Source organism: Cornus florida, unplaced genomic scaffold (genome assembly GCF_030987335.1).
Source record: "Cornus florida cultivar Cherokee Brave unplaced genomic scaffold, ASM3098733v1 CherokeeBrave_3.0.0_Hap2_Chr09, whole genome shotgun sequence".
Lineage (NCBI taxonomy): Eukaryota > Viridiplantae > Streptophyta > Magnoliopsida > Cornales > Cornaceae > Cornus > Cornus florida.
In genome coordinates, this window is record NW_026775579.1 from 78907800 (window position 1) to 78920208 (window position 12409).

The 12409-nt window shown below is 30.6% G+C and overlaps 1 protein-coding gene across 1 annotated transcript; it reads left to right on the forward strand.

The window, feature by feature from the left end:
• Nucleotides 1-4203: 4203 nt before the first annotated feature.
• On the forward strand, nucleotides 4204-12109 carry LOC132274514 (metal transporter Nramp7.2-like). Its single transcript, XM_059775805.1, has 13 exons — nucleotides 4204-4762; nucleotides 4877-4955; nucleotides 5086-5126; nucleotides 5274-5352; nucleotides 5520-5624; nucleotides 5760-5869; nucleotides 9052-9233; nucleotides 9574-9643; nucleotides 10586-10759; nucleotides 10850-10954; nucleotides 11058-11189; nucleotides 11352-11447; nucleotides 11558-12109. The coding sequence occupies exons 1-13, from the start codon at nucleotides 4670-4672 to the stop codon at nucleotides 11897-11899; spliced, it is 1608 nt and encodes a 535-aa protein (XP_059631788.1). The 5' UTR covers nucleotides 4204-4669; the 3' UTR covers nucleotides 11900-12109.
• The last annotated feature ends 300 nt before the right edge of the window (nucleotides 12110-12409 follow it).

Here is a 12409-nt window from a genome sequence, read left to right on the forward strand (position 1 = left end):
TTTCAACTGCTGACTCAAACCTGCAGGTGGAATATATTGCAGCCTTAAAGGCGGCAAAAGAAGCCTATTGGTTTGATCTCACTGATTTAGAGGTTGTGGAGCATACTAGCCTTCCTATCAAGCTATATTGCGACAATAGTGCAGAAGTAGTCCAAACCAATGACCCAAGGTTCCATAGATGAACAAAATACACTGATAGGAAGTATCATGGTCTACATGATATTGTCCAGCAAAAAAAATGTACTTGTGGCTAGAACATTGCATTGGAACACAACTTTGTTGATCCATTAACAAAGGTGTCGTCGATCAATAGTTTTGATCAACACTTGGATAACATTGGAGTTAGATGCAATTTGAATTGGCTATGAGGAAAATGTACTTGTGGCTAGAACATTGCATTGGAACACAACTTTGTTGATCCATTATCAAAGGTGTTATTGATCAATAATTTTGATCATCATCTAGATAACATTGGAGTTAGGTGCAATTTGAATTGGCTATGAGGGCAAGTGGAAGCTGTTGGGATTTATATGCCCTGGCATAGCATCTTCCTGTTTGGATTAAAGTGACATATGTTCCTGACGTTTATGAAATATTTATATTTTATACAATTGGTGAATTCAATGTATTATATTTCGATTCATTATAGAATTGATAGTGTCCATTTGATTATAAGAGATATTTATATATATGTTTGTGATAGCAATCAATGCATGATATATAAATAGTAATCATAAATGGTTCATAGTCGGTAATTATGGATGGACTCATAATTAATTAAGATTTGAACTAGATCCGTGTTAGGTTAAGATATATTGCGAGAGCCGTCGTATGCAATTGCTCCCTATCACCGTCATGACATTTGATTCTTAAGTATGAGAAAATTATAGACTCTTTTATTAATTAATAATCACTTTGATTTGTTCGGCGGATTCTTCGGGATCCTTAGACCGACACTTTAGGTAGTTATGTAATTAATAGTTAAAGAGTTATATTTTCAATATTTCAATCATTGCTACTTGTATTTATTTTGTATTGATTATGGTTGATCACAAAGTAAATTCGAAGGCCTTCGTGTATTTTTAGATAAAATGATTTATTATATATTTATTTATTTAAATTATTATTTTTGTCAAACAAATGTTTTATTGTGATCGAGTCAGAAATAATCAAAGGTATCAAAATAAATATATTAATGAAGTAGTCGGATTGATGGCTTTATTTATCCGATAACTAATTATGCATAGAGGGGTCAAAGTGCAATATTGACTTAGAGGTTATTTATTATTTAATTGGAGTTCAATTAATTTCTTTTAGTGGAGTAGAAATTAATTTATGAATTAATTGAATTGGGTTCATGGACCGGGCCAATTATTAATTCATTGTAGCCAATAAAATAATAGGCCCAATTGATTCTCACTCATAGCCCAACTTGATATTGGAATCATATTAGATTTGAGACATGTGAATTAGAGATTGAGAAGGATTAGTTGTTTCCTTTTCTTTACCTTTATGTTGCCTATAAATATACATGGTCTATGTATATTTTAGGTGTGATTTTTAGTAGAAGGAAAAAGGAATATATTTTCTCTCTCTAGAAAATTAGGGTTTATGTTCTCATCTAATGGAGGCTCCCACAAGCCTAGTTTTCCAAGATCATTCATGGAGGCATATGAGTGATTCCTAAAGGCAAAACAATTACCAAGAATATGGAGATTCAAGAAGAATGCATCTTGTTAAGGAATCTAAAATAAGTGAGAACATTCACTTTAGAGGAGAGATCTAAGATTTACTCAAACCTTGATGTAAGTATTCAATCTTTTAATTAAATGATACATTATGTTTTATTTTTGCATAAAACTTATCTCTATATAATGAATCAAGATCTACGAATTTAAATCCCTCGAAAAGTTTTTAAAACTAGCACGTTTCCTAACATACACAACTCAACAAAGTCTCTTTTTTTAAAAAAATTTCCAAAAAAAAAACTCAACAAAGTCTTTAATTTTTTTTTTTAACTAAAAAAAAGTCTTTAATTTTTCTTACACAATTCATTGAGTACTGAATTATAAAACGTTTTGTTAATATAATTATTTATTTATTTTCATTTTCTTTTCTTTTCTGACAAAGAGAAATTCTTTATGTATATATATATATATATATATATATATTACAATCTTAAATAACCTGTGGTAAGCAGGATTAGAGTGCGATGGACAAAATAGAGACAGGTTATGGATATCTTTTGAGTGACAAAAGAATACCATATAAATTTAAAAAAAAAAAAAAAAAAATTCGGTAATTAAATTAAAAGAAAATTTCTAGAGAACAATTACTAGACCCGTAATGGTGTATGGAACAAAGAGACTTGGACGTCCATTAAAAGAGCAAAATAAGATTACTAATGAGTGTATGAGGGGCACATTAGGTGAGGGAAAAAAAGAAAAGGAAAATGAAAACATTAAGTGATAAAATTAGGGAAAGTAGAATTAGGTAGTACAGTCAAATTCAATATTAAAAAAGAAGAAGAAAACATTAGGTGATAAAATTAGGGAAGTAGAGGAAGGTAGTACGGTTAAATTCAACATAAACTTAATGATGCGAGTATTAAAACAGAAAAAAATTATTTGTCTAAAATGTAAATGACAAAAAAGTTTACCAAAATATTCACGGAATGATGAAGTAATTAAAAACGATTTTAAAAAATTTAAATTTAAAAATTGACAGTGGTGTATGATAAAAAAAAAATAATAATAATAATAATAATAAAATAAAATAAAAAGTATTTTTTCTATTTCATCTAATATGGAATAAAGACAAGAATAGTGACGGCAGCGATGACGTCAACTGAGATCTAGATATTTACAATATTCAAATTTAGGCACAGGTGAACTAGAAAAAGAGGGGCAGCCACAGAATGGGCCATCTTTTTCTTTTTATTCTTTTCATCAAATCAATGAATTCCTTGTTTGGGCAGCGCCAATAATTGAATAAAACAGTCTACTCTTACAAATGAAGATAACTTTTTTATTGGGTAAATTATACTGAATTTCTCTCAAATTTAGACAAATTATTTAACCTTTATTATTTTGACATCTCCTAAGATTTGGCGGTGCTCGTTAATGAAAATTCAAAAAAAAAATCTAAATTGTCATTTCCTTATGTTAAAAGATATCAATAGCCTTATATATTGTCATCATGAAATGACATTGAAATAATGCAAAACATTAATTTTCTTATTTATTTTCTGTTAATGACATTTGATTAAGTTTCTTTTTAAGGTTTGATTAGTTTCTTTTTTTTTTCAAATATATATATATGTATGTATATATAGGTATATTGTTATTAAATTAGATAAAGGTATAAAAGATATTTAACACTTTAAGAGTGGTCAAAGTAATAAAGGTCTATCTCATTTGTATCATCATTTGTCCATAAACTCAACTCTCTTGCTATTTTCATTTCAAGGATACAACAAGAGGCAAATTTCTCATATATAATTTCCATGCTCCTACAAACTTATGAAAAAATTTCTCAAAAGAAAGTAGTACTAAATAAGGGTAACATGTCAAAAAAAAAAAAAAAAAAAAAAAAACCTATTATATAAAAAATGTACAAAAAAATATACTTTTTATTTAGTATGTACATATAAATTCCTAACATTTAAAAATATATGCAAATTGTCTCCTAATATTTGTTGACCCTCAATTTTGATCATTATTTTTGGTTAAAACCCCAAAAATACGCTTAATAACTCTCTCCCCTCTCTCTCACCCTCAAATCAATGTTTTTTTTTTTTCTTTAGGGCATTTTAGTTATTTTAATCTTTAAAATGATAAAATATTCTCATTTGCTCAATTCAAAAAATGTAAAGTGTTTTTTTTTAACATTTGAGGAATATTTGCACATTTTGTATATAATAGAGTTTTTATTTGTACTTTACCTATTAAATAATTAATTGTGTAAAAAAAGTAATAAATAAATAAATGATGCCTAGCTTGTATAAACTCTTTTTCTTGGAAGGGAAAGTAAAATGAAAGTAAAGTGTGTGGGTATTTACCCGACAAAGGAAAAAAAAAAAAAAAAAAAGGTCAAAATTCAAAACGTACTACGAAATAGTAATTTATTGTCAATCAAAAAAATCTTTATGAATTATTAAAATTGATGCAACGTTTTATGTTTTTTTTTTCTTAATTAGTATTCATACATACGTCTCTTCTGAAACTTAAATATTTTATTTTTCTTTAAAAAATTAAGTGGCCAATACCGTCAGGGCACCTGTTGGTATGCAACGCTTTATGTTACTACATGATTACACGAAAATATGTCTTGTTTGGCGGTAGACCACGACTTGTCTTACTACTAACGTAAGCCATTTTGGTATAAGGGGGTTACAATCCTGAGCTGTCTTCATTCATTTTCATGACCAAACAATAAAAAACAAGTGTCTCTTCAATTTACAGAAAAAAGCGAAAAAAAAAAAAAAACATGTGTGTCTTCAAACACATTACACCTGCACACTGTCTATAAATACAAGACACAAGTGTGCTAAACACAACTCAATTGTGTAAACACACACACACACACACACACAGACGAGCAGTACACGGTGCAGTATCAAGAGCTAGCACCTTCTAGAGGAAGTACTAACCGCATCATAGCCGTTGATATGGATCAGAGTGAAACTCTTCCATCCATTACTGCTAGTGCCAACAACAACAAAGATCAGTACCATGGTCACGAGGATCAAAAGTACCAGCAGGTGTCCCTATCTCTCTCATGTCATCCATAATTTCATATTCTAAACACACACATATGTGTGTGTGTGTGTGTATATATGTTCAACATCTGAAAATCTTCATGCATGCATGATCAGAAACCTGGATGGAGACAATTCCTATCATATGTAGGCCCTGGTTTCCTTGTTTCATTGGCTTATCTTGATCCAGGGAACTGTAAGTACTCTCTCTCTCTCTACATATATATATACATATATGTATATATCTATTCTTTTTTTCAATTTAATTTCTTGGGTAACTTCTATCTGTTCTTAATTATTAATATTTGATAACGACTACCTTACAGTGGAAACTGATTTGCAAGCAGGAGCTAACCATGGATTTGAGGTATATAATATATATATAGATATAGATTATGGTCATAAATTTTTTTTTAAAAGAAAAATGTTGTAATATTAATTTGTCAAAAAAACAAAAAAATTGCATGCAAGAGATGAGAAACTAATCAATGCCCATTTCATTTTATAAAATCAGCTACTATGGGTAATCCTTATTGGATTGATCTTTGCTCTCATTATTCAGTCACTCGCAGCAAATCTTGGTGTGAGCACTGGTAAGATACAGACAATCTCTAGCTAAATCAAACAAAAATCATAAACTTCATTTGTCTCCATATATATGTATGGATATATATATTTGTCAGCCTTTGTAGGTAGTTATATACATATTTATGATTTTTGTTAAAATTTGTTTTTTTTTTTTTTGTTACTTGATTTGCAGGGAAACACCTATCAGAGTTATGCAAGGCGGAGTACCCAAAATATGTAAAGTATTGCCTATGGTTGCTGGCAGAGCTCGCCGTCATAGCGGCCGATATACCTGAAGGCATGGCCGCCTCTAAACTATATATTCAAACTACTATTATTTTCCGTCTGATATAACTATGTGTGTGTGTGTATATATATTAGAAAACCTTCATAAGAATCATAACATTTGTAATTATGTATATATATGTTGCAGTGATTGGGACAGCTTTTGCACTGAATATACTGTTCCATGTCCCAGTTTGGGCTGGAGTTCTCTCTACTGGTTTCAGCACTCTTGTACTTCTTGGCCTGCAGAAATATGGGGTAATTTTAATATTTATATATACATATTTTATATATATATATATATATAAGCCTGCTTTTTCAATAATATTATAATGCCACCTTTCAAACTTTTTGGGAAATTTCTTACTTTATATCTTTTTAAATCCTAAAATATATACTTACATGCATACAAATTAATCTAATAGGCAAGAATGAAAAGTGAAAACAAAATAATATTTTCTCAATCCCGATTAAGAGAAAAAATATTATTTGGTTCGAAGTGCATGTATGATCAATCACAATTCTTCGTTAGGCATGTAAAAAAAAAAAGTTAATTATACTCGCACTTCCTAAAATTTATCCTATTAACAATTAGATGAAAGTTAACTCCTTTTTAATCATTAACACCCCTTTAAATTTGTTCCATTTGGCAAAAACATACACACTCATAAGCACTCTAACACATGATAAAATGACTAGAATGTCCTTTGACTTGTCAATTGACCAATTAAAATATTAAAATTACTAATTTATCCTTTTAACTAATTTTAATTAACTAAACTAACCTTTTTATCATTATCATCTCTTCCACTTATACTTGCATATATATTATAGATATATACACAGAGAATGGGGGAGAGGAGGGGGGAGACGAAGAGGGTGGTTGCTACCTCCACTGGAGGCACACCACCACAACCACCATCACCATACTGCCACCACCCAGTATTGCCACATCCACCAATGCCCCTCTCTCTACCCACTTAACTTCATACAAATTAATCTAATAGGCAAGAATGAAAAGTGAAAACAAAATAATATTTTCTCAATCCTAATTAAAAGAAATTGTTATATGGTCCAAATTGTATGTATGATCAATCACAATTAATCGTCACGTATATTAAAAATAAAAATAAAAACAAAACAAACACAATTACTTACATGACGAGTTGTGCAAAACAATCCACATGACCCCATGTACCTTAATACATTAAGCAGTGTTGGACAAGAATAATTGGTAGAGTGATGCAGGCAATGATAGTATATGAATGACACATTAATAATTAAATATGAAAGTAGGAACTATAATATTGGAATTAAAGATTAGTAGATTTCGATTTTAAAAGTGATATTTTCTACTTAGAAAGATTTGCTTTCTTTGATTCTATTCCTCGATATTTACCTTTTATTGGACTAATTTTACTTTATTTCATAAAAAAATAATAATAATGATTGATATGTTATCATCCTCAGTCCATTTTTTAACAATTTTTTTTAGAACTACATGGTGTCGTTGCTTTTGTTTTTTTTTTTTTTTTTTTTGGTTAAAAGTCGTAGCTTTTGTTGTTAATATTAAATTTACATATTTGTTGCTGTACATAGTGCTTATCATTTTTCATTACTCTCTTGTTGACAGATTTCTGATACATGGGTCAATTGGTCATTTGTCATCTTGTGCATGTCTCTTCTTAGACAACAACCTTTTTTTATCTGAACCCACCAAATTCTTTTAAAATGCACGGATAGAGGTGTGAACGGGCATGTTTGGTACAAAGCTATCATTTCTTATCTACATCTCTTTTTAGGGGCTAGTCTCGTAACATCACATCTCATGCCACGTTCACATTATAAGTGTCGTGTTATCCTAATAATTGGATCGCTTTTCGTACCTCAGGTATGACATTTTTATCTTGAAAAAAAAAAAAAAGAAAAGAAAAGAAAAAAAAAGAACTGACCCGTTCGCATTATAAGTGTCGTGTTATCCTAATAATTGGATTGCTTTTCGTATCTCAGATACGACAATTTTACCTTTAAAAAAAAAAAAAAAAAAAAAAAAGAAAAGAAGAAGAAGAAGAAAGAAAGAAAGAAAGAAAGAAGAAGAAGAAGAAGAAGAAGAAGAAGAAGAAGAAGAAGAAGAAGAAGTGAACTTTTCTAATAGTAGCAACATTTGTGACATTGACAAAATAATCAAAACTATGCAGTAATTAGAGTCTTAACATTATTTGCATGGCCTGTCTTTATTGATGGAAAGGATTGACCACTTAAGAAATCAATTTCCTTTCCTTTGTCTCCTATATTCAGTGATTAAGTGTCCCCCAAACAGTTTACTAGCTCAATCCGGCACTATTGGAGCCGGTCAATCACAATTCTCAAAGTACTCAATTATGGTGGAATAGAGGGAATATAATTAGTTAAAAATTAGGAAAGTATTTCGTAGGAATTTAAACATTTGATCTTCTATTTTGAAAAATAAAAAATATATATATAGACTACAATTATTGATGCAACTTGAGTTGGTCAAATTGAATTTAACCAAAGTTTTGGATGACATTGAACAACTATAAGTTGAACTTGTATTTAATTTTCTCAACTCGATTTCATTTCATTGTTGGTCGTGGCACAGGCACGGACCTAATAAGGGTTCAATGGGGGCAACCGCTCCCACTTAAATTTTATTTTATATTAAAAAATTATCTATAAAATTTGTAAAATATTTAGAAATATCCCTATTTTTTTTTTTTGTAAAATTTTTAAAATTACCCCCACTCAATTTTTAATTATATCCCACTATATATATTATTGTTTAAAGTCACCCTTCTCATACAATTCTCTATGTTTATCATTTGTCCTGGCTAAAGTTTTTGACAACTCAAGTCCAACTCAAATGGATCTTTATTATACTTCGTATGTAATAGCAATATTATTAAAACCTAAGCAAATTAAATATATATATATATATATATATATATAGATATATATATAAGTTTAACCCGGTTCAATTCCGAGTATAACCCTTGATCCGACCAATTTGACCCTAACTTAAGCTTAGCCCGAGCATAAAAAAATAAAAAAAAAAAAAAAAATTTGGTCAATTTGGATACTTCAAGTTTGGGTTCGTCTGAGACTTGAATTAAAATTTAGAAGTCCATGTCTCATATGGCCCTTAAAATTTGAAGTGGTCCTGTAGTTGTTACCTACACTAAATTTTTATTCTAAGGCTGCATCCATCCCATTCTTGTTTGGTCCTTGGGAAAACATGAGAAAATGAAGAAAATCTGGAATTAGTGTGAACATGCATATATATACTAACCAAAAGCTTGCTAGCTAGATAAAGACACTTTTGACCCTTTTCACTTTGATTAACAAGTTTACAAATTATTGTGCATTATTTCCACATTTTATGCTACAATTATATATATGCTGAGAATTGATTATGAAAATAGGTAAGGAAGCTAGAAATGTTGATCGCGGTGCTGGTTTTCGTCATGGCGGGATGTTTTTTTGGAGAAATGAGCTATGTGAAGCCTCCTGCAGCTGATGTGCTCAAGGGAATGTTTGTGCCTAAACTTTCCGGTCAAGGCGCAACCGGGGATGCCATTGCTCTACTTGGTGCCCTTGTCATGCCGTATGATCTCATCTTTTATCTCTTTTATACGACTTTTTATTTCATGAATACGAATTCGGATCCCCTCCTATTTAGCAGATTCTGTCACAAAATGTAGTATTCATATAACATATTATATTATGATGCAACGTTTTAACACCATTAAATTGATAATTCAACATATTTATGCAATTGTTGTATTCGATACAAAACTCGCACAAGAAAAGATCCTAGTTCCATAAACACGTGACACGCTGGTCAATATCATTTTTGATAGTTTTTATATACATTATGTGTTTAATTGTTACTAACAATTTTTTATTATTATTATTATTTTTTTTTTTTTTTTGGGATTAAACAGGCATAACCTTTTTCTCCACTCAGCTCTTGTACTCTCTAGGAAGATACCCAACTCTGTCAGGGGCATCAATGTAAGCCAAACTATAGGAAATATTTCTACATTACATATACGCCACACATTTATATACATAGGTATATATGTTTATATATATACATGCTACAATTTATTTATTTATTTATTTATTTTTAATAAATTTCATAAATGCTACTACATGCATTATTGCAAACATAAAGGTTATGGGTACAGAGAGATTCAGACACGTGCCCACACACATTCATGCAAATGTGTGTGTGTAATTTACTCATGTTAATAAATACTTGATTCAAGAGTTCTACCTGTACCTACCTCTTATCCGCTACTTTGCATCCCAAGAAGCCATTGATGAATAGCATTGACTTTATAGTGACAGACCGTAAAGGCATTCAAAGATCAAAGCTAGGGTTGATCATATATATATATATATACACACACACATATATATATAAGTACAACAAAACTGAACAATCAATCATTTGTGATATCAAAATTGAAACTGCCATACATGTAAATTAAACAAAGTTGTTGATCTCATAATTTTAAACCCTTTTTTTTTTTTTTTTTTTTTTTTTTTCGGGTAACTTTGGCTTTTTGCTAATGCCAAATGTTAAAGCAATAACTAATGTATCATGCAATTCTCTTTTGACATTAAAAAAAAAAAAAAAATTATTATTATCTTTTGATATTATCACTAATACAGAAAATTATAGAACCTCACTAAATATTTCTTTTTATATTTAAATTCAAAACTTTTTATCTAGAATGTTATAGTTAAATAGGTAAACAAAGGCATTAAAGTGTATAAAATGTTTGGGAGGAAGAGACAATTTTAAAAACTTAACAATGATTATTACAGAAATATTTAATACTAGTACTTAAAAAATATCACATCCTATAATTGTATGCTTTTATATATGTATACAATATACATGTTGGCAAAATTTACTCATGTATCTATCACTTCAATATTTTGCAGGATGCATGTCGATACTTCTTGATAGAGAGTGGATTCGCACTCTTCGTAGCATTTTTAATCAATGTCTCAGTGATTTCGGTATCCGGCTCAGTTTGCTCGGCTAAGAACATCGCAGAGGACAACTTCAACCGGTGCAACGACCTCACCCTTAACTCTGCTGCTTTCCTTCTCAAGGTATAAACCACTCTAAAACCCTAATTAAAAATCTAAGTATGTAATTAAACTCGGAATAATAATTTAACTAGATTTTTCATTCATCTGCAGAATGTGCTCGGAAAATCAAGCTCAACTGTATATTCCATAGCATTATTAGCCTCGGGCCAAAGTTCCACAATTACAGGAACTTATGCTGGACAATATATCATGCAGGTTATAATTCTATATAGATATAGATGTGTGTGTGTGTGTGTGTGTGTGTATATGCATGAAAATATTGTAATTATGTTATATTAAATTGGGGTGCAATTTTTAGGGTTTTTTGGACCTCAAGATGAGAAAATGGAAGAGGAACCTTCTGACTAGGTGCATTGCCATTACACCTAGTCTCATTGTGTCAATTATAGGTGGGCCCCAGGGTGCTGGACGGCTAATCATAATTGCTTCGGTTAGTAATTCATGGACTACATTTTTTATTAATATTTTTTTATCATTAGTAATACAGTTTGAGTGAATTATTTTTGGAATACATTTTTATTAATATATATGTCTATCTTATAATTATTAATACAAATTGAGAAAATTATTTTTGTGGTCTTTGATTTTGCAGATGATACTTTCATTTGAACTTCCATTTGCTCTCATTCCTCTCCTTAAATTCAGTAGTAGTGCCACCAAGATGGGACCACACAAGAACTCAATATACGTAAGATATATATATATATATATATATATATATATATATATATATAATTAAAAAATAAATAAAACCAATTTAACCTCATGTACTAACCAATTTCAAGCTCATGAATGCAGATCATTGTGTTCTCATGGATACTAGGGTTGGGAATCATTGGCATAAACATATATTACCTGACCACAGGCTTCATCAGCTGGCTAATTCACAACAATTTACCAAAAGTTGCAAATGTGTTCGTCGGAATCGTAGTGTTCCCTCTAATGGCCATCTATATTTCTTCGGTTATATATCTGATGTTTCGCAGAGACAAGGTTGAGACATGGGTGGAGCCGACGAAGCTTGAGAACCCTAATGTCCAGACGATCATGGAGGACGGGCATGGAAACTCCGCTGTTTTGCCGGGGTCGGACCGTGTTCCTTTTAGGGAGGATTTGGCTGACATCCCACTGCCTAAATAGGGATGCTCAAATGAAGTGCACTCTATGAAAGTTTTGGTTCATGGCATGAAGCTCTATGTCCCTAACATGTCTGTAGGATATAAATGCATCAACATGTTGGCAAAAGAGCTTCATTTTTAGAATGTCACTTTTTTATGTACTATAATCTATTTGATTGTATAAATTAGTACCGTGCTTCAATTGTTATAGAAATGTTGGGACTCCGATTCATTCTGACCTCAGGCCATGATTCTACAGACCTAATTTATCAATACATTCCATTGACCTAAGCTTCAAACTGATGGGGGGCCAATCTTAGCCATTGATTGGCCTCTTATAACACTCCATAATCCATCACCGAACATACAATAATTACTAATAACACTTCAACACGCATCATGCAGACTAAGTGGGAATAACATGATAACGATGCTTAAAGGCAAAACTGTATGACCAATTCTATGTGTAATTATCTCTATATGTGACAAGTGAATTAAATGTACAGCACTTTATGTGCATTACAATCATAAC